Source organism: Pituophis catenifer, unplaced genomic scaffold (genome assembly GCF_029215685.1).
Source record: "Pituophis catenifer annectens isolate HBS135680 unplaced genomic scaffold, rPitCat1.0.hap2 SCAF_4, whole genome shotgun sequence".
In the NCBI taxonomy this organism is placed as follows: domain Eukaryota; kingdom Metazoa; phylum Chordata; class Lepidosauria; order Squamata; family Colubridae; genus Pituophis; species Pituophis catenifer.
This window is the reverse complement of record NW_027256884.1, coordinates 56,974,677-56,998,429: the sequence shown is the minus strand read 5'-3', so window position 1 is coordinate 56,998,429 and position 23,753 is coordinate 56,974,677. Positions and strand designations below refer to the sequence as shown.

At 39.8% G+C, this 23,753-nt stretch overlaps 1 protein-coding gene across 1 annotated transcript in view; it reads right to left on the bottom strand.

Annotated features, from left to right (window-relative positions):
• The window catches only part of POLA1 (DNA polymerase alpha 1, catalytic subunit), a 568,283-nt gene that overhangs the window by 401,345 nt on the left and 143,185 nt on the right, over positions 1–23,753 (bottom strand). Inside the window, exons 25-26 of the mRNA XM_070943339.1 lie at positions 23,464–23,613; positions 18,901–19,023 (exon numbers count right to left, since the gene is read on the bottom strand). Of these exons, the coding sequence (XP_070799440.1) occupies positions 18,901–19,023; positions 23,464–23,613 (273 nt within the window). The remainder of the gene's footprint in view (positions 1–18,900; positions 19,024–23,463; positions 23,614–23,753) is intronic.

Below are 23,753 nucleotides of genomic sequence, written 5' to 3'. Positions count from 1 at the left end.
TTTTTTCCCTTTGTAATTGGATGGATGGACATATGATTGTGTGTGGTAACTGGAATGGTCATAAAAATAGCAACCCCAGAGAAGCTATCAACAATTCAAGAAAGATTTACTGTAACTCATTAAAACCCAATTATTGAAGAGGCTTACTAATTAACAGCATGAAGTTAACATTACTCTACAGCCATGATGGCGAACTGATGGCACGCGTGCCAGCCCTCTCTGCTGGCATGTGCGACATCGCCCCAGGTCAGATCTCTGTGGCGTTTCTTTCGTGAGCTTCTGTTTCCCTGCAAATGACAAAACAAAAGCTCATAAAAGAAAAAGATCTTACTTCTTGCCGTGCTGCCCGTGTTGGGATGCCCCACCTCCCACCAGCCAACTGGTGTTCAGGTCTCTGTGCACATGTGTGCATATCTGTGCGCATGCGCATGATCATACAGGCGCACCTTTCGGTTTGGGCATGCGCGCACACAGTTTGGGCACTCGGTGTCTAAAAGGGTTGCCATCACTGCTCTAAAGGAACATAATAGAAGGGAAATAATATAGAATTGCATACTGTTGGGCCAAAAGCCTCAAATCATGAAGAATGAAATTTAAAAATAGAGGGCATGGAACTAATAGAGTTCTACAAACTAGAGACTATTAATAAACTATTAGTAGCAACTGTTCTCAATTTATATACACATATAAGAGCGAGAAGTGACAGAACAGATGGATACAAAATATACGACTTCACTGAACCAGGAAAAGGCCAGGGACAAATACCAAGCTAGTACTGATACTTGAAAATTGTGATAATCTACTACCATGCATGCTTTACATGCTCCCTCTGGTAAGCAAAGTTGCCTGTCTTGGCAAAGAATCATTCTTCATAAAAAAGACTAAGCTAAAGTAAGATTGCTAAATCATTTCACAAATAACCAAGTAAATAAAGTTCCAACTGTCTTCTCTTAGAATCTATATTTGAAGAGCTAATCTCCTGAATGGGCTGGGTGTGTGGGTGTGCAATAAATTTTCATAGGAAAAAAAGCCTCATGCAACCATGAAAAACATGTCAACATTATTGTAGTTTTTGAAATACCGGTACTTAAATAATATTTTTCATATTAAAATAGCTTTGTTTCAGTCCCATAATTATTTTGAAGAGTTACTTCCAAAAAAGTCAAATGATTACACTGTTACAATTCTAAATGAAATCAAAGTACATCAGTCCATATAAATAAATGCCTTTTTATAGTGCAATAGTCATTCTATCCATCTGAAGTCAGAAGTAGATTGTCAGGTATGCCTCCTTTCACAACTCAAGAAAGAAAAATCCCAACTCTATTTTCATAGAGAAAGGTACTTTCACTGAGTATGAACTGAACCAAAGAACAGCAAGGTCTGAGGCAATAGGCACGAAAACCACATATAGAAAGCACCCCCAAAACCCTCCCCCCAAGGGTCCAGTCAGGATTATCCAATCCACATCCCCCCAAGGTGTTATGTGGGGTGCAGCTTCAGATGATTCCATCCTTCTGGTATGACAGGACGGTTGACCTTGACTTGTTATCAGCACGCCTTCCAGCTGCAGAGAAAGCACTGAGAAAAACTTTCTCCAATTCACTCCGTTACGAGACATCTCCACCCATTCGCTTCCCCCCTCCCAAATACCCAGACAGCTCCCCCCCCCCGTTACAATGGCAGCCGAAGCAAGCAAGCAATATAGAGGCGGAGGCTGACAGATATCTGAGTCTTTATCTAAATATTTATAATTATCATATATTTTATTTATAATGTGAATACATTAGTAAAAATAAGGCAAGAATCATTTGAATTTAATTGGATGAACAACAGTAAGAAAGCTGATAAATATTGTACCACTGAACTGATATTTTATTTGAATCAATGAATCTTTCATTCAACCAGTGCAATGTGCAATTTCAAAATCAGTTTGGGAAACAAGATGTAGGATAACTATTATTTAGATTACAGAACATAAAATGTTTCATGTACATATCTGTGCTTGCATTCCATATTTTTTACCTGATCCTATACAGGTAGTTCTTGACTTACAACAGTTCATTTAGTAACCGTTCAAAGTTAAAACAGCACTGAAAAGTGACATGATCGTTTTTCACACTTACAACCATTGCAGCATCCTAATGGTCACATGATCAAAATTCAGATGCTTGGCAACTGATTCATATTTATGATAGTTGCATTGTCTTAGAATCCTGTGATCACCTTTTGCAACCTTCTGACTAGCAAAGTCAAAGTGGAAGCCAGATTCACTTAACCATGTTACTAACTTAACAACTGCAGCGATTCACTTAACAAGTGTGGCAAAAAAGGTCGTAAAATGGGGCAAAATTCAGTTAACAACTGTCTCACTTAGCAATAGAAATTGTAAGTAGAGTATTACCTGTATAGAAAAGTAGACCGAGGACTTTATTATTTTATTCAGTAAAAGATTTTCTCATGTTACTGAACAACACTATGCATTTTTTTCCATAATAACAAAAGATAATAGCCAGAAACTCTCCTGCTTCAGTAACTTTGGAAGTCATATCAGTAACCCACTAAGAATCTAAGAATTATGTTTTTAAATGCTAGGATAGTTTATAAGAAAACTGTCATTCAATAGTTTCAATCTAGCATACGCTACAGAAAACTGAGAGGACAGTTTTAATCTCTCTCAGATTTCTTCCAAAGGTTTTAAGCATAAAAAATATCAGGTGATGTGTCTTAAAACAAGGATAATATATATTAGTATAGCTTGCTATTTGATAGCAAGACTCTTAGAGGTCTCTCATTTTCAGGAAATGATGAATGAATATAAATACTCTAAACACCTTTTGCAAAGAATTTTATGGACTTCATGACCATAGACCTTTCTCAGGCAGTATGTTTGATCTGGTCTGTCGTAGACATTGAGCAAAAGGTGATCTGTGGAGAAGCTTTGGAAAAAATTTCTATTTTAAAAGTCAGGATATAAATAACCTAAGCAAAGCAATCATACAATTCCATGTATCCAGACAGATTCATGAGAAGCCAAATGATGTTTTAAATTTTCATTGCCTACACAAATAAATATTAAACACTTTGGTTCTTAATTAAGTTGCTTGGCAACTTAATTATACAGTAAGAGGTTCTTCAAATGAAAAACAAAACACCAAAATATTAAATATTTCTAGAGTTAAGTCCTAAAGCTAGAATGAGGGATGATCGGATCTTCTATTCTGAATTGAAGGTGTGTCAAATCAAACTCTATTAAAAATCACTATTTAACTAGATCAATGATTATAGCAGTTTATTATTATTCTTTATTTCAATCTCCAAAGGGAACATGGATCAAAATTTATGATTACTTTTCTCCAGTATTTTCTCCAATACTGGGTACTGACAACAAAAGGCTCAAATGTTAATTTTCTAAGCTATTATACTCACATTATTTCATTTTGGAAATAATTAGAAGTAAAATATTAATATATTTTAGAAGCATTACATAACAATAACAAAGAGTCACTTATAAAATATAGTCCATCTCTTAAAAACCTTGTTCAGCTTGGGATTCAGATGATAGCCCTGAAGGATTTTATATATATATAAAGTAGTTTATACACTGCTCAAACAACTAAAGGGAACACAAAACTACTGTACATAACGAACAAAGTATTTAATAAAGTTATTTCATTCATTCAGATCTCGGATGTCTTCTGCTTGTGTTCCCTTTATTTTTTTGAGCAGTGTGTGTGTGTGTGTGTGTGTGTGTGTGTGTGTGTGTGTTTCTTCTAGCCAGGTTTTTCCTACGTAACTAGAGGAAAAACACACATAAATAAATAAATTATAAATTTATAAATAAATTATAAATTATAAATTATTTATGAATAAATTATGCTGGAACTTATAACAGCATAACTTATCCATTAACCCACAACCAAGCATCAGCGCTTCTACCCAATCAAAATACAGCTACGTCATCAGCCAATCAGAATACAACACTGTCGACCAATCAGAATACACGTTTGCCTCTTTTCATAGAAAAACGTCAGTTACGATTAGTTTGCCCATAAGCACCAAACCGAGAACTTCAGTCAGAAGATGACGAATGTGATTTCGTCGAAACGTTGCTACTACCCTTTTAAGGATATGTTTACTATTACACGAGAAGAAACCCGAGATATTAACTGTACACACACACACACACACACACACACACACACACACACACACAAAATATATATATATATATATATATATATATATATATATATATATATATATATATATATATATATATATATGCACACAGATGCTATATGTAGGTGCATATATATGCGCAATATACAATTATTAGGCAAGCTGTATTTTGGAGGATTAATTTTATTATTGAACAACTACAGTGCTTTCAGTCAATCCAAAATGTTAATAAACCTCAAACCTGAATATTTAAGAAAGTAAAACTGTGGTTTTGGCTTTCTTAGGAGAATATCTGTGTGTGCACAATTATTGGGAAACTATTAGTGTGCAGAATTTTTATGCAACTAAATGAAAAATGAAAATGTTCCCATCTCATTTATTTTCATCTGTTAAAGTGAGAATCATAAAGAAACAACTCAAAATTTACAAATAAACATTTTTGACATTTCAAAAAATAAATAAATTAGTGATCAATATAGCCAGCCTTCTTTTCAATAACAGTCATAAGCCTTCCATTCATGGAGTGTCAGTTTCTTGAGCTGTCAACTTTTTGTGCAGCAGCAACCACAGCCTTCCAGACACTGTTCAGAGAGGTATACTGTTTTCCTTCACTATAAATCTCCCATTTAAGAAGGGCCCACAAGTTCTCAATAGGGTTTAAGTCAGATAAGAAAGGGTGCATGTCATTATTCTTTCATCTTTAAGGCTAGCCACACAGTGGAGTACTTCAATGCATGCAATGGAGCATTGTCCTGCATAAAAATCATGGTCTTCTTGAAACATGCAGACTTTTTCCTGTACCACTCCTTAAAGAGTTTTCTAAAAACTGGCAGTAGGGTTGGGAGTTGATTTTGAGTCCATCTTCAATCCAAAAAGGTACAACTAGCTCATCTTTAATATCAGCCCATACCAGAACCCCACCTCCACCTTGCTGGCGTCGGAATCGAAGTGGAGCTCTGTGCCCATTACTGATCTAGCCATGGGCCCATCCATCTGATCCATCAAGAATCACTCTCATCTGATCAGTCCATAAAACTTTTGTAAAATCTGTCTTCATATATTTTTTGGCCCAGTCTTGCCATTTCAACTTATGTGTCTTGTTCAGTGGTGGCCAGGTTTCAGCCTTCCTTATCTTGGCCATGTCTCTGAGCATTGTACACCTTGTACTTCTAGGCACTCCAGGTAGGTGGCAGTTCTGAAATGACAGCATTGCAGGATATTGGGTTCATGGTAGCTTCGTGTTTGAGTCTTCTTAAATCTTTGGCCGTTAATGTGCGTCTTTTTTTCTCAACATGTTTCTTGCGACCCTGTTGATTATTTGCAACAAAATGTTTGATGGTTCTGTGATCACACCCAAATATCTTAGCAATTTCAAGAGTGCTGCATCCCTCTAAAAGACTTTTTACAATTTTTGACTTTTCAAAGTCAGTTAAATATCTTTTTTGGTCCATTTTGCCTGAGAAAAAGAAGCTGCCTAATGATTATGCACACCTTGATATAGGGTGTTGATCTCCTTAGGCCACACCCTTCCTCATTACACAAATACACATCACCTGATCTGCATTTAAGTTTATACAGCTTGGAAGTGGAAAATATGCATACAAAATACTCACCTAATAATTGTGCACATGGTATATGTGTGTGTTTGTGTGTGCGTGTGCAAGGTGCATACACACATATAGAGTGAAGCCTACAAGTTTGTGACTCCTTTTGAATGTTTAATATTTCTGCATATATATTAGCTTGTTCATGTATTGGTGTCGAGCCTCGGTTGGGTCTCGCCATCAATGGGGAGGACGATGAGGAGGGAGCGAGCTGCTGGACTCTCCAGGGGTGTGTCATCAGCTGTTTGAGAAGTCTTTACCACTCGCGCACAAAACGAAGCAAACGCTTTCATCGGAGATCGGGGGGGGCGTGGAGTATGCAGATGACGCTGCCTTGTGATGTAACAGAGGCGCGCTCCTCTTACAGGCCAGCCAGGGGAAGGAGGGATGATGTTGACTGTTAGATTGCAAATTGATTCATTGCGCTCCTCCTACAGGCCAGCTAGGGGAAGGAGGGGGTGATATTAACTGTTTGATTGCAAATTGGTTTATTGCGCTCCTCCTACAGACCAGCTAGGGGAAGGAGGGGTGATGTTAACTGTTTGATTGCCAATTGATTTATTGCTGCGTATATAAAAGGCACTACACTGCGATTGCGTGTAGCGCTAACTTTAAACCTTGTTTCCGGCTTGTGCCTTTCTCCTGCCTGTGTTTGCTGTGCCGAACCTAATTAAAGAAATTGCAACCACTTTATTCCGTTCTGGTGGTGGCTTGTTTCCAGTGCAGTTGGGTGGACAAACCGAGAGAAAGTTAGCGCTCCCCCACCCACCAATTTCAACTGCCTACGTTCCCTAGCTGCGGTCCAGTGAGAAAGGCTGTCAGAGATGGCAGAAGGGACAGTGCTAGGTGATTCGGAGTTGGAGGCCCCTCGAGAGGCTGACGTGGAGGAGGTGGTTGTGGAAGAGGAGAAGCTACAAACCGCAACCCCTCCCCAACCGGTGGTCAGACCCAAGCTGCGCCAGCTATGTGAGGAGGACTGTTTGGAGACGGCTGGTGCGCAGAGTCAAGGGCTAGGCCCTTCAGGACAGGTTTCCAGTGGGGGCTGGTGGCCAAGTTCTACTCATACCGGGTCCCAATGGCCACCTACCCCCCCATTGGGTCCGTCATTTAGAGGTTGGCGGGAGAGACGTTGGACAGACGACGAGGAGGCGGACTGGGGCTATGATACTACAGGTCCGGAACCCAGTGCTATGGATGCCAGAAGAGACCAGTTTGGAGAAGGGAGTTTCCGGGACGCCCCATTTTGGCAACCCTGGGCCACTGGGGCGGAGCCGTTACAGGGCATGTCTTGGCAGGATGAGGGCCTTTCCAGGTCAGAGGTTCGGTTTCGCATTGCTAGCCCCAAACTCCGAAGGGAACAGGAAACAGGAAAAGGGCCAGATCGAAGACCGGGACTACCACCTGCCTAAGAGGGAGGATAGCACCAGGGGTTCCGAACAACCACCGAACAGAAGAGAGGTAGGAGCTGGAAGGAGGGCACAACGTCCTGTGGGGGAACGGAGGCCCATTGGAGACCTGAGGAGAGATGGGGAGAACAGACTGCCTGTACCACCCCCAGCATGGATCCCGGTTCCTGGGATGTGGGCACCACCTCCAATCTGGGGGCCTCCTGCACTGCAAGCCACCTTTGACGGGAGCCCAGACTGTGTGGCGTTGTTCTTAAGCCAGGTGGTCAGTCATCTAGACTGGTCTAGTATGGTCGCTGGTATCCATCACAATGGGCCATGGTGGTAGCCATTACGGCTGTGTTAACCGGCGATGCAGCAGATTGGGTGGCGGGATTACATCACAACCATGCTAGATAACTGGTGGACGTGGATAGGTTCTTAGAAGCTCTCCGGTCTGCTCTTGAGGATGACTCCAGTGTACAAATCGCGGAAGGAGATCTTGTAGCCCTCAAACAGCAGGGTGTTCCTGCAAAAGACTATGTATGTGATTTCGGGAAAATTGCTAGTCGTTTAAGGGACTGGCCCGAACGGATGCTAGTCTAGCAATTTCGGATGGGGTTGGACCGTGAGTTACGTCAAGCCTGTGAGTACCGAGGCCTGGCTCCGCGCCTAGCTGTTTGGTTTAAAGCCGCTATTGAACTGGACATTACCCTCCAGGAGTTTAGGCCTCGGTCGGAAGTTAATGTGGGACAGAGACGGGTTCCCACGGAGAGGGCCTCAGAAAAGCCGCTAACCATGCGGGTTCAAGTACCTCGGCCCAGCGTCGTCCCACCTGAAAGGTCTCAGCGACCGGCGTTTCGTTGTTTTCGTTGCAATCAGGTAGGACACAGAGTGGCTAAATGCCCTGTACCTCCGTTACGAGTACAGACCCAAAAGCCGGCTACGGAGGTAGCGACCAGAGGCCGACCACGGCAGCCACAAGAACGTACACAAGCACTTCAAGGACCAAAGTCCGTCATAGACCATCAGGCTCGTGATATTACACCAACCACTGTGGCGGGGAAATTCCCGGTGGTATCGGGCGACAGTGATGATGACGAGCCGGAGGACCCTATGGTGAGTAAAACTGTGTTCCCTTTTGTCATACCTGTGGTGCTGAGGAATCCCCGAAGCACAACGGGTTTTCAGTATGGTGCTTTAATAGACACTGGATGTACCCAGTGCTGGTGCGGAGAAGTGTGGTGGATACTCTGGGCTTACAGATAAAAAAGCTAAAAGTTCCTGTGAAGTTCAAACAGATGGAAGGGTCGCTATTGGGGGGGGGGGCGCCTGCTAACCACGTAACCGAACATTTGTTGTTGGCGATAGGTGAACATCAAGAGTCCATCCAGTTTATTGTGGTTGAAAAAATGATAGAACCAGTTATTCTGGGTCTCACATGGTTAGATAAATGGCAGCCTCACATCTGGTGGGAGGGGGGTTATCGTAAGCTTAGAATCCCTTTGGGACCTGCTGTCCCATCCCCTGCTTCTTCAGTGGGACAGTCGAGTGAGGGACAGGACAATAGCTGTGCCTCCACAGAGGATACTGCATACACCGGACTTTCCTATTGTTTACCAAGACCTTTCAGCCGTATTTAGTGAAGAGGAATGCGAAGTACTACCCCCACATCAGACTACGGATTGCGCTATCGAGTTGGTGCCTGGGGCTAAGTTACCGAAACCTCGAATGTATTCCATGACCCAACAAGAATTAACCGAGTTACGACAATACATCGACAAAAATTTAGCTAGAGGTTTCATCGTCCCTAGTAGATCTAGGATGGCCACCCCAGTTTTCTTCAGGGAGAAGAAGGACGGCGGGGTTCGGTTATTTATTTTTTATTTATTTTATTTTATTTAAATTTGTATACCGCCCTTCTCCTAGTGGACTCAGGGCGGTGCACAGCCAAGTAAAAAACATCCAATACAAAATTTAAAAATTTAAAAGAATTATACCCTTTGGCCGAAAATTAAGAACCTTACGACTAAAACCCATTAAACAATTAAAAAATCTAATATCTCAAAAATGAGGGGGGGGGAGTTTCACGCCAGCCCTGCTTGATGGGGAAAAAAAAAGGTTTTAGGGCACGGCGAAAAGCCCGGAGATCTGATATCCTCCGTATCTCCGGGGGCAAATCGTTCCAGAGGGCAGGTGCTGCCACAGAGAAGGCCCTCCCCCTGGGGGTCGCCAGCCGACACTGCCTAGCTGACGGCACCCTGAGGAGTCCCTCTCTGTGGGAGCGTACTGGCCGGTGGGAGGCTATTGGCGGCAGAAGGCGGTCCCGCAAATACCCAGATCCGATTCCATGGAGCGCTTTAAAGGTGGTAACCAGTACCTTGAAGCGCACCAGGAGCCAATGCAGCTCGCGCAGGAGAGGTGTCACATGGGAGCGCCCTCTCGCTCCCATAATCCCCCATGCAGCCGCATTCTGCACCAGCTGGAGCCTCCGGGTGCACCTCAAGGGGAGCCCCATGTAGAGAGCATTGCAGTAGTCCAGGCGGGAAATGACGAGTGCCTGAGTGACTGTGCATAAGGAGTCCCGATCCAGAAAGGGATGCAACTGGTGAATCAGGCGAACATGATGAAAAGCCCCCCTGGCCACGGCCGTCATATGCTCTTCTAAAGGCAGCCGTGCATCCAGGAGGACACCCAAGTTGCGAGCCTTCTCCGTGGGGGCCAATAACTCGCCCCCAATAGCCAGTGATGGAGCCAGCTGGCTATATCGGGATGCCGGAAGCCACAGCCACTCGGTCATGGAAGGGTTGAGTTGAAGCCTGTTACTCCCCATCCAGATCCGCACGGCCTCCAAGCACCGGGACATCACTTCAAGGGCATCGTTGGGATGGCCTGGGGTGGAGATGTACAGCTGAGTATCGTCAGCGTACTGATGGAATTCCACCCCGAAGCCACGGATGATCTCGCCCAGCGGCTTCACATAAATGTTGAACAGAAGGGGTGAGAGGACCGATCCCTGCGGCACCCCACACACAAGGCGCCTCGGGGTTGACATCTGCCCCCCTGCCAACACTGACTGCGTCCGGTCGGAGAGATAGGAGGAGAACCACCGTAGAACGGTGCCCCCCACTCCCAGCCCCTCCAACTGGCACAGCATGATACCATGGTCGATGGTATCAAAAGCCGCTGAGAGATCTAATAGGACCAGGATAGAGGAGCAACCCCTATCCCGAACCCTCCAGAGATCATCCACCAACGCGACCAATGCCGTTTCCGTGCTGTGCTCAGGCCTGAAGCCGGACTGGCATGGATCCAGATAGACAGCTTATGTGTTGACTTCCGAGGTTTGAACGTAGTGCGTATAGAACATCTATACCCCCTTCCGCTTATAAAGGATTTGTTAGCTGCGCTATCTACAGGACGGGTCTTTACAAAACTCGATTTAAGGGAAGCGTACTACCGAGTACGTATCAAACAGGGCAATGAATGGAAGACCACTTTCAACTGCCCTCTTGGTAGCTACCAATATAGAGTTATGCCGTTTGGACTTCAAGGTCCTCCAGCAGTGTTCATGCAGCTTATCAATGAAGTTTTGCATGAACATTTGTATAGAGTTCTTGTTTATTTAGACGACATTCTAATATATACGCGCACCTTGGAAGAACACGTCGTGTTAGTCCGTCAGGTCTTAGAGAAGTTGTTAGCTGCTAAACTGTTTATAAAACTCTCGAAATGTGAGTTCCATAAATCAAAAATAGATTACCTCGGGTATAGGATCTCAAGCGATGGGATAGAAATGGATCCACGTAAAGTCCAAGCTATAGTTGAGTGGCAAGCGCCGAAAACCAGGAAACAACTCCAAAGTTTCCTTGGTTTCGCGAATTTCTATCGCCAATTCGTCCCCGCATTTGCCGCTATAGCACTACCGTTAACAGACCTGTTACGCACTAAATCCACTGTGATAAAACCAAGACCAAACCAGTTATTGCAATGGACAGCTCAATGTCAAAGTGCGTTTGAACAGTTGAAATATCTTTTCACCAGAGAACCGGTACTTAAACACCCTGATCTGTCTCGTGAATTCATCGTTCAAGCCGATGCTAGTGACGTTGCTGTGGGAGCTGTGTTGCTGCAAAAAGATGAACAGGATAGGATACGCCCTTGTGCTTATACATCACACAAATTAAACACCACAGAGCGAGGGTGGGCGATCTGGGAAAAGGAGGCCTTCGCTGTCCGTTGGGCTCTACTTAGGTGGCGTCACATCCTGGAAGGGGCTACTATCCCATTTGAAGTATGGACAGACCATAAAAATTTAGAGGCATTACAAACGCCTAGACGTCTGTCTCCAAAGCAACTACGCTGGGCACAATATTTTCGAAGATCAGGCTCAAATATGTGCCAGCAGGAAAGAACTTCCTCGCCGACGCACTTTCTCGTATGCCACAATATAACAGTAAGCGCGAGGAAGTAGTGGAATCTCTTATACCACCCATTGAGAGTGGGCATGCGGTTGCAGCAGTGTTACGGAAAGAAGAGTCCTTCTTAACGAATCTTCGGATAGCTATCAGCCAGGATACGTGGTTAAATCAAAACCAAACGTCAATAGTCCTACGAGATGGATTAGGGTGGAATGGGGATCGTTTATACATTCCAGAACCGCTTTGGGCTACAGTCTTACGCCAGTGCCATGATGCCAAACCAGCAGGTCACTATGGTTTCCTTAAAACACTTCACCTGATTAGACGTCAATTTTGGTGGCCACGAATGCGTGGTGAAATTGAACGTTACGTAAAAACGTGCCCAACATGCGCGGCAGCAAAACCATGGTCAGGGAAACCACTCGGTCGATTACAATCGGTGGCTGATCCTAGTTGTCCTTGGGAGGAGGTGGCGATGGATTTTATAGTAGACCTTCCGCCCAGCAATGGACATACCGTTATTTGGACATTAGTAGAATTATTTTCAAAGCAGGCACATTTTATACCCTGTCGGAGTTTACCATCTGCCCGACGATTAACAGACATGTTTATACAACATATCTACCGCCTTCACGGGGTCCCGAAGCGTATTATATCAGATCGGGGTGTCCAGTTCACCGCCAAGTTTTGGAGGTCTTTCATTCATAGGATAGGGTCTACTCAAGGATTAAGTTCAGCCTTCAATCCCAGTACAAATGGAGCAGCCGAACGGACTAATGCCGTTGTGGAACGATATCTACGTTGCTACATTTCGTATCAGTAAACTGATTGGTCCACCTTACTCCCGTTCGCTGAAGTCGCATACAACATCATCAGCCACCGTAGCACGGGATTTTCTTCTTTCCAAATCATCTATGGAATAGAATTCCCTGCCATACCTGAAGTAGAACCTCCAGCTACAGGTGTATCTACGCATTCCGGTTGGGCCGACAAGATCCGACAAACGTGGCCAACGATAAAAACGGCACTTCAAAAAGCAGCAAATGAATACAAACTTTATGTCGACAAAAAAAGAGCTGACCCAAAACCGTTTTCTGTAGGGGATCACGTGTATCTATCAACCAAATACTTGAAATTACGATTACCTAGTAGGAAACTAGGTCCCAAATACATAGGTCCTTTTCCTATAACACGTGTGATCAACCCTGTCACTGTCATGCTAAAACTACCTTCACTGTTAGGAAAAATACATCCTGTTTTTCATAGCAGCCTCCTTAAACCTGTCAAGGAGGAAAGACCCGCACATCAGCCTGTTTCCCCGGGACCGAGTCATTCAGATCAATATGAGATAGATAAAGTGTTGGATTCACGTCTACGTAGAGGCAGGTTACACTACTTAGTACGGTGGAAGGGTTATCCACTTGCACAAGCGTCTTGGATGGCAGCTCCAGACATTCATGCCGACCGGTTGCTCCGTCGGTATCATCGTAAATATCCAAATAAACCAGGTCCCAGTGGGTAGAACGGTTGCTATACTAACATCTTTATTTTGTTTCCTGCAGGTGGACTCCTGGTAGAGAGGAGCCGCCTGTCGAGCCTCGGTTGGGTCTCGCCATCAATGGGGAAGACGATGAGGAGGGAGCGAGCTGCTGGACTCTCCAGGGGCGTGTCATCAGCTGTTTGAGAAGTCTTTACCACTCACGCACAAAACGAAACAAACGCTTTCATCGGAGATCGGGGGGGCGTGGAGTATGCAGATGATGCTGCCTTGTGATGTAACAGAGGCGTGCTCCTCCTACAGGCCAGCTAGGGGAAGGAGGGATGATGTTGACTGTTTGATTGCAAATTGATTTATTGCGCTCCGCCTACAGGCCAGCTAGGGGAAGGAGGGGTGATGTTAACTGTTTGATTGCCAATTGATTTATTGCTGCGTATATAAAAGGCGCTACACTGCGATTGCGTGTAGCGCTAACTTTAAACCTTGTTTCCGGCTTGTGCGCCTTTCTCCTGCCTGTGTTTGCTGTGCCGAACCTAATTAAAGAAATTGCAACCACTTTATTCCGTTCTGATGGTGGCTTGTTTCCAGTGCAGTTGGGTGGACAAGCCAAGAATTGGTTTAGGAAATGCTCTAAAGCTACATCTATATAGAGAGAGGCTTTGGATTTTAGGAACTCCTAGATTTGGTGATTTTCTATCTTTAATTCTGGCTGGGCTTGTACAACCTCAGAACAAAACTAGTACTCAGTTTTTGAGTTCTCCTGAACTTGGGGTTTCTCTTCAAAGAGTAGGTGTCAGCCATATACAAATCTTTGCATTGTTCTGTGTTATGTGCCAATTTGCAACCTTTTCTAGATTAGGAGGCACTATACATGGATAGCCATGCTTTGGTCAGCTCCTGAGTGGATTATTGTATATGGTGCTGCCTTAAAGAACATCCAAAAGCTTCTAATGGTCCAAAATTCAGCAGTGCAAGCAATGAGTACGCCACATTCTGCCCATGTTAACCTTTGCTCTGAATTCTACACTCATCTTCAATTTGTTTCCAAGTTCAAGATGCTAGTTATTATTTATAAAGACTACATGGCATGTGGCCAACATACTTGCGTAACCACCTTATCTTGTTTATACCTGTCCACTAGATCAGGCAGGAGGGGCATGCACTAGGTCCCATCCATCAGGAATTATCAACTACTGGAACTCAGGAAGCATGCCTTTTCTGTAATTATGTCTGCCCTCTGAAAGACACTATCATCCAAAGCTTGGTTGGTCCAACTCTGCTCACCTTACAGAAAGCCTTGAAGAGCTGGCTATTTTCCTGAACAAGGGATCGGGAAAGCAACTGAACCTACCTGGTTAATGTATTTGAATAGTGTCTTTGGTAGCAACTTTCAGTTTTAATTGGTCATAATATATATATTTAAACGTTTGTTATATGCTCAGGATAACGTTAATGGGAGGGAGGGAGGGAGGGAGCGAGGAAGGAAGGAATCCTAATAGAGAAATATAGCATAAGTCAATATGCTGAACTTTACAACACCGAATGAATCCTTAAATTTCAACTATCCGAGATGTTGGACAGTTGGACAGTACTTTACTGTACATACTGTATGTATAGTTTATTGAATAGCCCGAAGGCCTTTTAAAACAAAACAGAAAAGAAAAAGGGAAAAAGATAAAACAGTTACAAAAATAGCAATCTAAAAATATATGATAGATGACATTAAAATTTTACCATATCAAATTTCAATAGCTAAGTTGCCAAGACTAGAGGACTAGATAACCCAAATAGGATAGCTCCTCTCTAACTGAGCTCATCTTTCTTACAATCGATAAAATTTTCCTTGATACTGTACATGATACTATCTGGTTTAAAATTACTCTCTATAGCAAATAAAATTAAATTTAATATTTATACAAACTAAAATTGTCACAACAGTCAAGTTCCATGTATTCACCTTGCTCATACTGTACTGTATGCTATTTATTCCCTAAATACAATTTGCTTAAGTATAATAATAGAACAAAAAGATTTATTGATCAATACATTTTTCCTTTTAAAATCTATTTATGTCTACTCATTTTCTAGCATCAATTATATAAACTACTGTGATTGCTTATATCATTGTGGAACATTACGCACATAAAAAGATCCATAATTTGCCAGTCCAATCACCAAAGACACAGTGACAAAATAAGAAGTGGGATTGGTTGCTTGGCTTCACTTCTTAATCAGACTACATAGTCAACTACCTCTATTGTACTGGGAAGAAGCCAACCAGGGAAGCCAATCTTAAGTAACCAAGCAGCCAAGATGTTAGGTAGCTGGAGTTATACTTAATTCAAATCCCATTGGGTCCTAAAGAAAAGGAATGGGTTTTTTTTGCATAGGATTCCACATGTTGGAAATAATTTAGAACCATCCTTAGGAAAGTACCAGATAGTGACATCTTCCCAGAATTGGATGAAAATGAGTACCTCACCCTCTGATATTCTGCCTCTTCTTCAAGAGGCATTGTTTGCAGGCAGCAAACAATGACTAGAGCCTTATTCTAACCCTTGTCAGTGTTAGTTAGGATTGTATCTTTAATTTGGACAGGCCTTAATTTAAGGAAAATCTACCCTGTTAAGAATCATAGGTAACAGAAATAAACCCGCCATTCTTTCTCCAGCTAGGATTTATCCTATAATAGGGTAGTTCCAAATAGAAAGTGTCTTAATAGGTTTATTCTTACCAGGTAGATGCTATAGTTTTTTAAATGCTTTATACAAATCCTCTAGACATTCAATACATATCAAAGAAACCACAGCTCATGCTATTAAATGGTAGGATTTGAGTAAAATAAGTATATTCTTTAATACTCTTAAAGTGTCAGTTCAAAAAATCTAGATGTGTGGCACCAAACACATAAACAGCAGCTCACCAAAAGTAAGAAGCTTTGTTTTAAATGACTCCATGTTTTGCAAAACTCTGTGGAATTAGTTTCCATAATGAAGTATTGGCAGTCATTTCTTATAAGTTTCCATGACTGAACACTCCACCTTAGGAAACTGAATGCTCCATAGAATCTTAAGTGATAAGAGCTAGAAATATATAGAACGTCTGCTATTTCTAAGAACTAAACATCAAAGTTATCTAAAATATTAATATGTGAAAAATAAGATTCTCGCAGTTTTTATAAATTTCTTTAATCTATTAGTTGAGTTTACCAAATTAACTTTCAGTAAATTAAAAAATAATACTTTATTTTTATAGTACACAATTATGCAGAAAATGTGTGAATTTGCACAAATGTTTAAAATTAAATATAATTTAAACTAAAAGTTTATAGTATCTTTAATTTTTCAATGAATACAAGAACTCTATTGCCATCTAGTGAAAAGGTAAATAATTATTATACTACTATCAAATTACCATTTGAATTTCTGTTAAAACAATATACACAATATACATCGACTATTTATGATTGATATACTGTATATTATCAAATTATTACAAACCAGGGCTGAAACAAAAACCTATTATTTTTCATTTTTACAGCAGAAAACTCTTCAAAAAACAGAAAAGAAAGAATAAAGCTCAGCATTAAGCTCAGAAAAATTTCCTGGTGGCAATAGTAATATATTATATAATAATTATAATTAATTAATAATTAAACATATTTAAATACGCTGGTTTCACTAGGTCTATTAAGTTATAATTTTGTAGAAAATTATATGTCAGTTATAGTTTACATATGCTTTCTAAAGCAAGTCAAGATTGAACTGATACTTCCTTTCAAATATCTACACAGGTCCCATCCTTACCAATAATACATTTGTGAACACTGTTTATCTTAGTCAGGCTCAATCTGAGAAATGAGCTTTTCTTCTTATATCTACTTCCTATGGCTAAAATGTCATTTATGAAAGTACTTACTTAGCATTCTTGACATAACCAAATGATGTGCCATGGTTAGAAGTAAGTTCAATGCACAGAAATCGATCAGTTAAATGCCTCAAAATACAAATTCAAAAAAGTTTCCATTTTGGTCTGAAAATCTTGAGCTAAAATATGACTAATATTAATCAGATCTACTATAAATATTATAAATAAGATATTTAAAAAAGAAGGAATTACCAGCTGTTACTCTTAAGTAAGACAGTGCTTGACTTAGCATTTTGTATTCCGAAAAGAAATTTATCTACTCCCCCTATAAAAATATATCACATCATATGTTCTGATGGAAGAGACCACTGAATAGTTCAAAGTCCCTTTTTCTAAAGAAATTACTTTGAGTCTGCCATAGAATATTTCTGGATGACTGAAATGTTCTTATACTACTTTCTCCTTTTGTTAAGTCCTGATGTCAAATTTGTGTCTCTTAATTTTTTTAATGAAAAATTTGTTCAAATAATGATTTAATGCTGTCTTTCCCAGCATTCCAACCACCTTTGAAATGACTGCTTTGTTTTAATTACATAAAAACAAGTTGATTGAGGATAGAGCTATCACATTGGATGAAGAAAGTTAAACCCTCTCCTAGCCCACTTTTTTAGTTAAGCAAACAAACAAAACGTAAGTCCATAGGGAGTCAGAACTCCATATTCTTTTCTGGGAGGATTAATACCTACTTAATCATGTGACAGTCTAGAACCGTGATGGCGAACCTATGGCACACATGCCGCAGGTGGCACGCGGAGCCATATCAGTAGGCATGCGAGTGTTGCCCTAGTTCAGCTCTGGCAGGTTTCGGGCCTTTTGGGCCCACCAGAAGTCGGGAAATGGGCCATTTCCAGCCTCCAGAGGGCCTCTGGGGGGTGGGGAAGGCCGTTTTTGCTCTCCCCAGGCTCCTAGAAAGGCTTTGGAGCCTGAGGAGGGCAAAAAATAGTCCTACCGGGCCCACCGGGCCATTGCATGCCAAAAGTGGGGGGAGCGCAGGGGGGGGTCATGCGCACATGCGCAGGACACATTGAATTATGGATGTGGGCACACGTGTGAGTGACCCCCGTGCTCCCCCCGCTTTTGCCATGCAACAGCAAAAAGGTTCACCATCACTGGCACCATGGCTATAGAAAATTTTTAAGGCTGTTCTTCTTAACCATAATCTTTGCTCTAGTCCTAATGTATCTAGGCTAATGGTATACCATATCAGATAACATCAAATGTCATTTCTTAATTATATAGTATACTGGTAAAATACTTCCTTTTTCATGCAGAATTTCATATCAAACAGCTTCAATGATCAAGCCCATTCTTAAACTAAACAGCAATATTTTTTGCTAGTCTTAATACCAGATAAGTAGCAATTTATACCCTGTTTTCCCCAAAATAAGACATCCCCTGATCAATCGGCTTTTGAGCGCATGGCTTTTGAGCGAATGGCAATAAGGCCAAACTCTTATTTCAGGGTTCAAAAGAATATAAGACAGGGTCTTATTTTCAGGGAAACACGGTATTTGTGTCACATATTTTCAGGAAGCAATCCTTCTGCAACAAATTTTATCTATTTCTTAATTTACAGAATTTTAAAATTAATTCAAATTAATTGAATTGATAAAAAAACATTTTCAAATCGATATTACCTAATATTTGGAGGCCTGACATGTTTTATTGCTTACAATGCTACAACCCTGCCAGCCTTTAGGGAGGCCTTGAAGATCTCATTCTTCCCAAAAGTACTAGAACAATATTTTTATATGAGCTATATATATTTGTCTCTGGTGCTGTTTTATTTATTTTTCTTTTATCATAGTTTATTTTTAATGGTTACCCAAATGTGTTTGGTGAGTGGGAAGTATGGATCACAGTACTGATCATTGTTGACTTACCTCTCTGCCTTTGAAAGTCACCAAAGCAGCAAGGGGTTTTGCATAAAATCTACTGTAGGAAAATCCCAGGCATCCATACATACTATTAGCTGTAAGCTTCAGAGCCTTCTGCCTGATATCATACTGAAAAAACAAACAACTATCATAATCAGTTAAAAATTATTTTGTCCTTTTAATTGGTTAAAGTAATTAGCAAGCTAATAAGGAAGAACATCCCAGAGAATACAGAACCATATTTTAAAATTTTTAAATGTCATTTCCATCCTGTTTTTATACATTTGGCATTCAAGAAAATCAGCAGCAATTTAATAAAACAGAACATTTAAACCATAGTAGGTAACTTTTACTGTCTATTTTTCAGGGTTTTTAAAAATATCCCTGGCCTAAGCAAGCTAGTTTTTTAAGAGAAAAAATATGTACCACATATTTACTATATTTAGATTAGAGTCAAATACAACTCAATAGTTCTCAACTTACAATGATTCGTTTAATGACTATTCAAAGTTATAATAGTTCTGAGGATTTCCGGTTTGGTGTCGCAGCAAGACAGTCAGGGAATTAGCGGGCTCCGATGAGCGCCACGAAAACCCCGGCTGCCGAACCGCTGCTGATGGGTCTTCGGACCGGAATTGTCCTGTAGGGACGGGGAAGAAAGAGAGGCACCTTGGATGACCGAGAGGAACAGGCAAGTTCCTCGGAGGTCAGAGGGAACTCTCTGTGAGTAGGCGGCGGGGGGGCGGCAGCCATGGCGGCTGCCACGAAGCTGGGACAACCAGACTAAGTATAGAGCTGGAGAGAAGAAAGAAACGGAATGGAGTCTTTTTGAAGCCGGGTGAGTGACAGCCAACTCAGGCTTGAATAACAACAAGAGAAACATCTTACAATTATTAGACCCCTAATGTGTAATAGCGGCTAAGGAGCATGGGGGCAGAGAAGATTTTGAAAAGTAAGTTTGAAGAGATAAAAACCCAATTGAAAATTGATTTTTGAACAAACTATTTGGAAACTTTAAACAATTAGATATGGTCAAAGGATTGGAAAGAAATAAAGAGATCCTTTTTTTCCCCCTTCCTTTTTTAAATTGTAAGAAATACAAAAAGAATGGATAATAAGCTTTAAAAAGAGGAAAAAAAGTGATGTATAAATAAAGGGAAAAAAGGAAAAAAGAAGTGAGAAGAACTATTTAAATTTGGACTGGACTTTAAATATGATCTGATATTTTTAAACTGAACAAGAAAAAGGAAAAGAGAAGCTAAGTAAGATCACGATGTAATTGCAACAAAATGGATACTTGTTAAGCAATTGGAAATTGTGGATTGCAGAGAGACACCATCTGGAGTAAAAAGGAACATTGCAACTTGGTTCTTTGTTTTGGAAAATTGTGAACTTTACAGATAACAACTGTGAGAATTCATGGAGGAGGATTTTCTTGTCTACAAGAGGTTTGACTTTTGGAGGAATAAAAAAAAGAAACAGAAGGGAACATAACGGAACTTGTATAATTGGAATAATTATTTGACTTGGAGAATGGAAATAAGAGAAATAACTATAATGTTGCATAAAGGACAAAAAGTCAAGGACATAAAAAATGAAATGGAGTATACACGAGTGGATAAGAAAATGAAGATGGAGAAATAAGACATAGAAGTGGAAAATAAAGAAGATAAAGACATTGTGAATAAATTTGAATTAATAATTGAACATGTGAATAGTAATAATAAAAAGGAGGTCTCTAGAGATTATATTGAGATTAACAATAACATAATGATTATATTGAGATTAACAATAATAAAATGATGATTATATGGGGATTAACAGTGAATGATAAAATAATAAAAGGTTGGAAAATATTAAGGAAATTTAAAAAGTCCAGGACCTGGATTTATAAAATGACTATACTGAGATTAATTTTAGAAATAAAATACGGATTGAAGCTAAAATATAGATAAATTAGACTATATTAAAAGAAAATATAGCAATGGACATAATGAACCAATTTTTTATTAAGATGTTAGAAGGTACTACTTCAGAAAATTATAACAATTGTTATAATTTGAATACTTTTAATAATATATTTACAAAAATTAAAGATGATTATGCTGGGATTAATAGTAAGAAAAATAAAGATGATCACACTGGGATTAACAGTGGAACAAAGATGATTACACTGGGATTAGCAGTGAGAAAAATAAAGATGATCACACTGGGATTAACAGTGAAACAAAGATGATTACACTGGGATTAATAGTGAGAAAAATAAAGATGATTACACTGGGATTAACAGTGGAACAAAGATGATTACACTGGGATTAGCAGTGAGAAAAATAAAGATGATCACACTGGGATTAACAGTGGAATAAAGATGAGTATATTGGGATTAACAGTGAAAGGATAAAAGAAAAGGTTAAATTAGAAAATTGACAGCTACAATAATTGGGATATTGCTTAAATATGTATAACAATTGTAATAATTTGAACATTTTCTACTTAAGTAAAAAGAAAATAAAATTGAAACAATATATGATTATGATTTATAAACAAAAATTACTTAATTGGTGTTATATAAATGGTATGGTTTAATAGATAGAATTTAGGATAATTGGGAAATTGCATTAAATAGCATTATTTGAATTAAGAACTATGTTTAAATGTTAAATTTCTATATTTTTAAGATTAAATATAATCTTTAAATTTGATAAAGTAATAATGGAATAAGGATTTAATGAGCATCATGAAATACAAATATGTTTGAAGTACTGAAGTTATGAGTTATTAATTGAATTAAGATTTAAGGTGGGTTAATAGGAGGGTAATTGTTTTGATTAAGTAAATATGTATTAATTTTTTTAAGATGGTATTAGATGAATATGTGATTTAAGATTAAGAAATAAACGTTATGGCAAAATAGAATAGATAAAATTTTGTTAAAGATGACAAAAAATTGAACAAATTGATGACTGGATCAAAGCTCTGTTCTGAAAAGATGTAATTTGTATGTATGGAAAAAAAATTTAAAAACTTTTTTAAAAAAAAGTTACAATAGCTCTGAAAAAAGTGACTTGCAACCATCTTTTACACTTATGACAATTGCAGCATTCCCAAGATCACATGATCAAAATTCAGATGCTTGGCAACTGACTCATATTTATGACTCATATCCCAAGGTCATATGATCACCTTTTGTGATTGTCAGCCAGATCTCCAGCATGGATTTCTACAGCGTGCTTGCTATTGGCTGCCATAGAAACAGGGAGGGCAGCTTGGGCATTTGGGATGGGGAAGCGAGCTGGTGTGTAGCAGTCCTATGAGAACTAGAAGGGAGCTTTGTACTCATAAATTATGGTGCTGCTGAGTGGAGTTATTTATACTCTGTCAAGGCCAACCGTCCTGAGACTCCAGATGCGAGAAATACCTGAAGAGGAGCCTTACCACAACATCATACTGGATGTTGATTGTACTCTCAGTGCTGGATCCTGGGGGGAGGGATTTGGGGTGACTGTCAATGTGTAATCTTCACGCATTTTGAATCAGATCTTGCCTTGCTTTCATTGCTATCATTTCAAATTTAGTAAAAGTACCTCTTCTCTAATTCAATGGAGTTGAGAGTTTTCTTTCTTGAGTTTTGAGGGAAGGCAGATCTGACAGTAACCTTCTGACAAGCAGAAGGTTACTAACTTAATAACTGCAGTGATTCACTTAACAACTGTGGCAAGAAAGGTCGTAGATTGGGGCAAAATTCACTTAACATGGAAACAGCAACAAAAAGTTTGGACTCAATTATGTTGTAAGTCAAGAACTACCTGTATTTACCTCTATTTAGGAAGGCCTGTATCAGCTTTTATTTTTTGTTTGCTTGTTTTTTTCTGTATCTCACACTAAATAGCAAGCATTTCATTGCCAATGAGCATATATAATTAATGTTCCCTGATCCAATTTTGATGGTGTTTTGGAGGGCAGGAGTAAATTTGTGCCAGTATTGATAATATATTAGATTTCTCCCAATCTGGTCTTTAGACAATTTTTACACTCATCCCTGTGGACATTCCAAATAGCTGCATATTGTAAATTAGGTAATAAACCATTCAGAATGAGAAACAAGGACTCTCACTTCATACTTCACCAACCATTCTTCCCCTCTTGCCAGCTACTGTTGGTTTTTCTTCCTTTGTCTGTCAATTGTATTTGCCATTATGTCATCACTGAACATTCTGGGGAAATCTTCTATCTTAAACTTTTTTAAAACTCTATGTTCCTTGTACTGTAAATCTTATCCGGAATCTGATCAAATCTTCTTTCATTAAGAGTGAGGATGTCTTTTTTTCTACAGCTAACTACTTGCAGAGAGTTTTGAAATAGTATAAAATGGAGGACTTGAAAAGTAACCGAAATATAAACCTAAATTCTCAACAACTGATTTTATTGACATTATAATGGATACTTTTTTCTTGCTTCTTTTAATATTGTTATTTATCCTGGGATAAAATATTAAACCAAATAATCCCAGTCTGCATTCAAAGCAAGCATTCAAACAAGTTAGAAAATGACATTAGCTGAGGTTTATACCTGTAAGTAAAGGTCAGGATGCAAGTCTGGTTGTTTCATCAGCTGTTTCACTTGATGCCTTCGCTCAACAAGCTTCTTAATCTCTTTAGGCAAGATCCCCATTTCTAAAGATGAATCAGGTAATTCAGGAATTTCTTCTTGTTCACCATCCTGTGAAATAATAAGTGACATAAATGAATAATATATGACATATAAATATTATCAAAATACTTTAAATCTCACAACTTTTCTTGGATAAAGAGCATTTATAAGAATAAAAATCAAAGTTAATGTCAACAGTGCACTATATT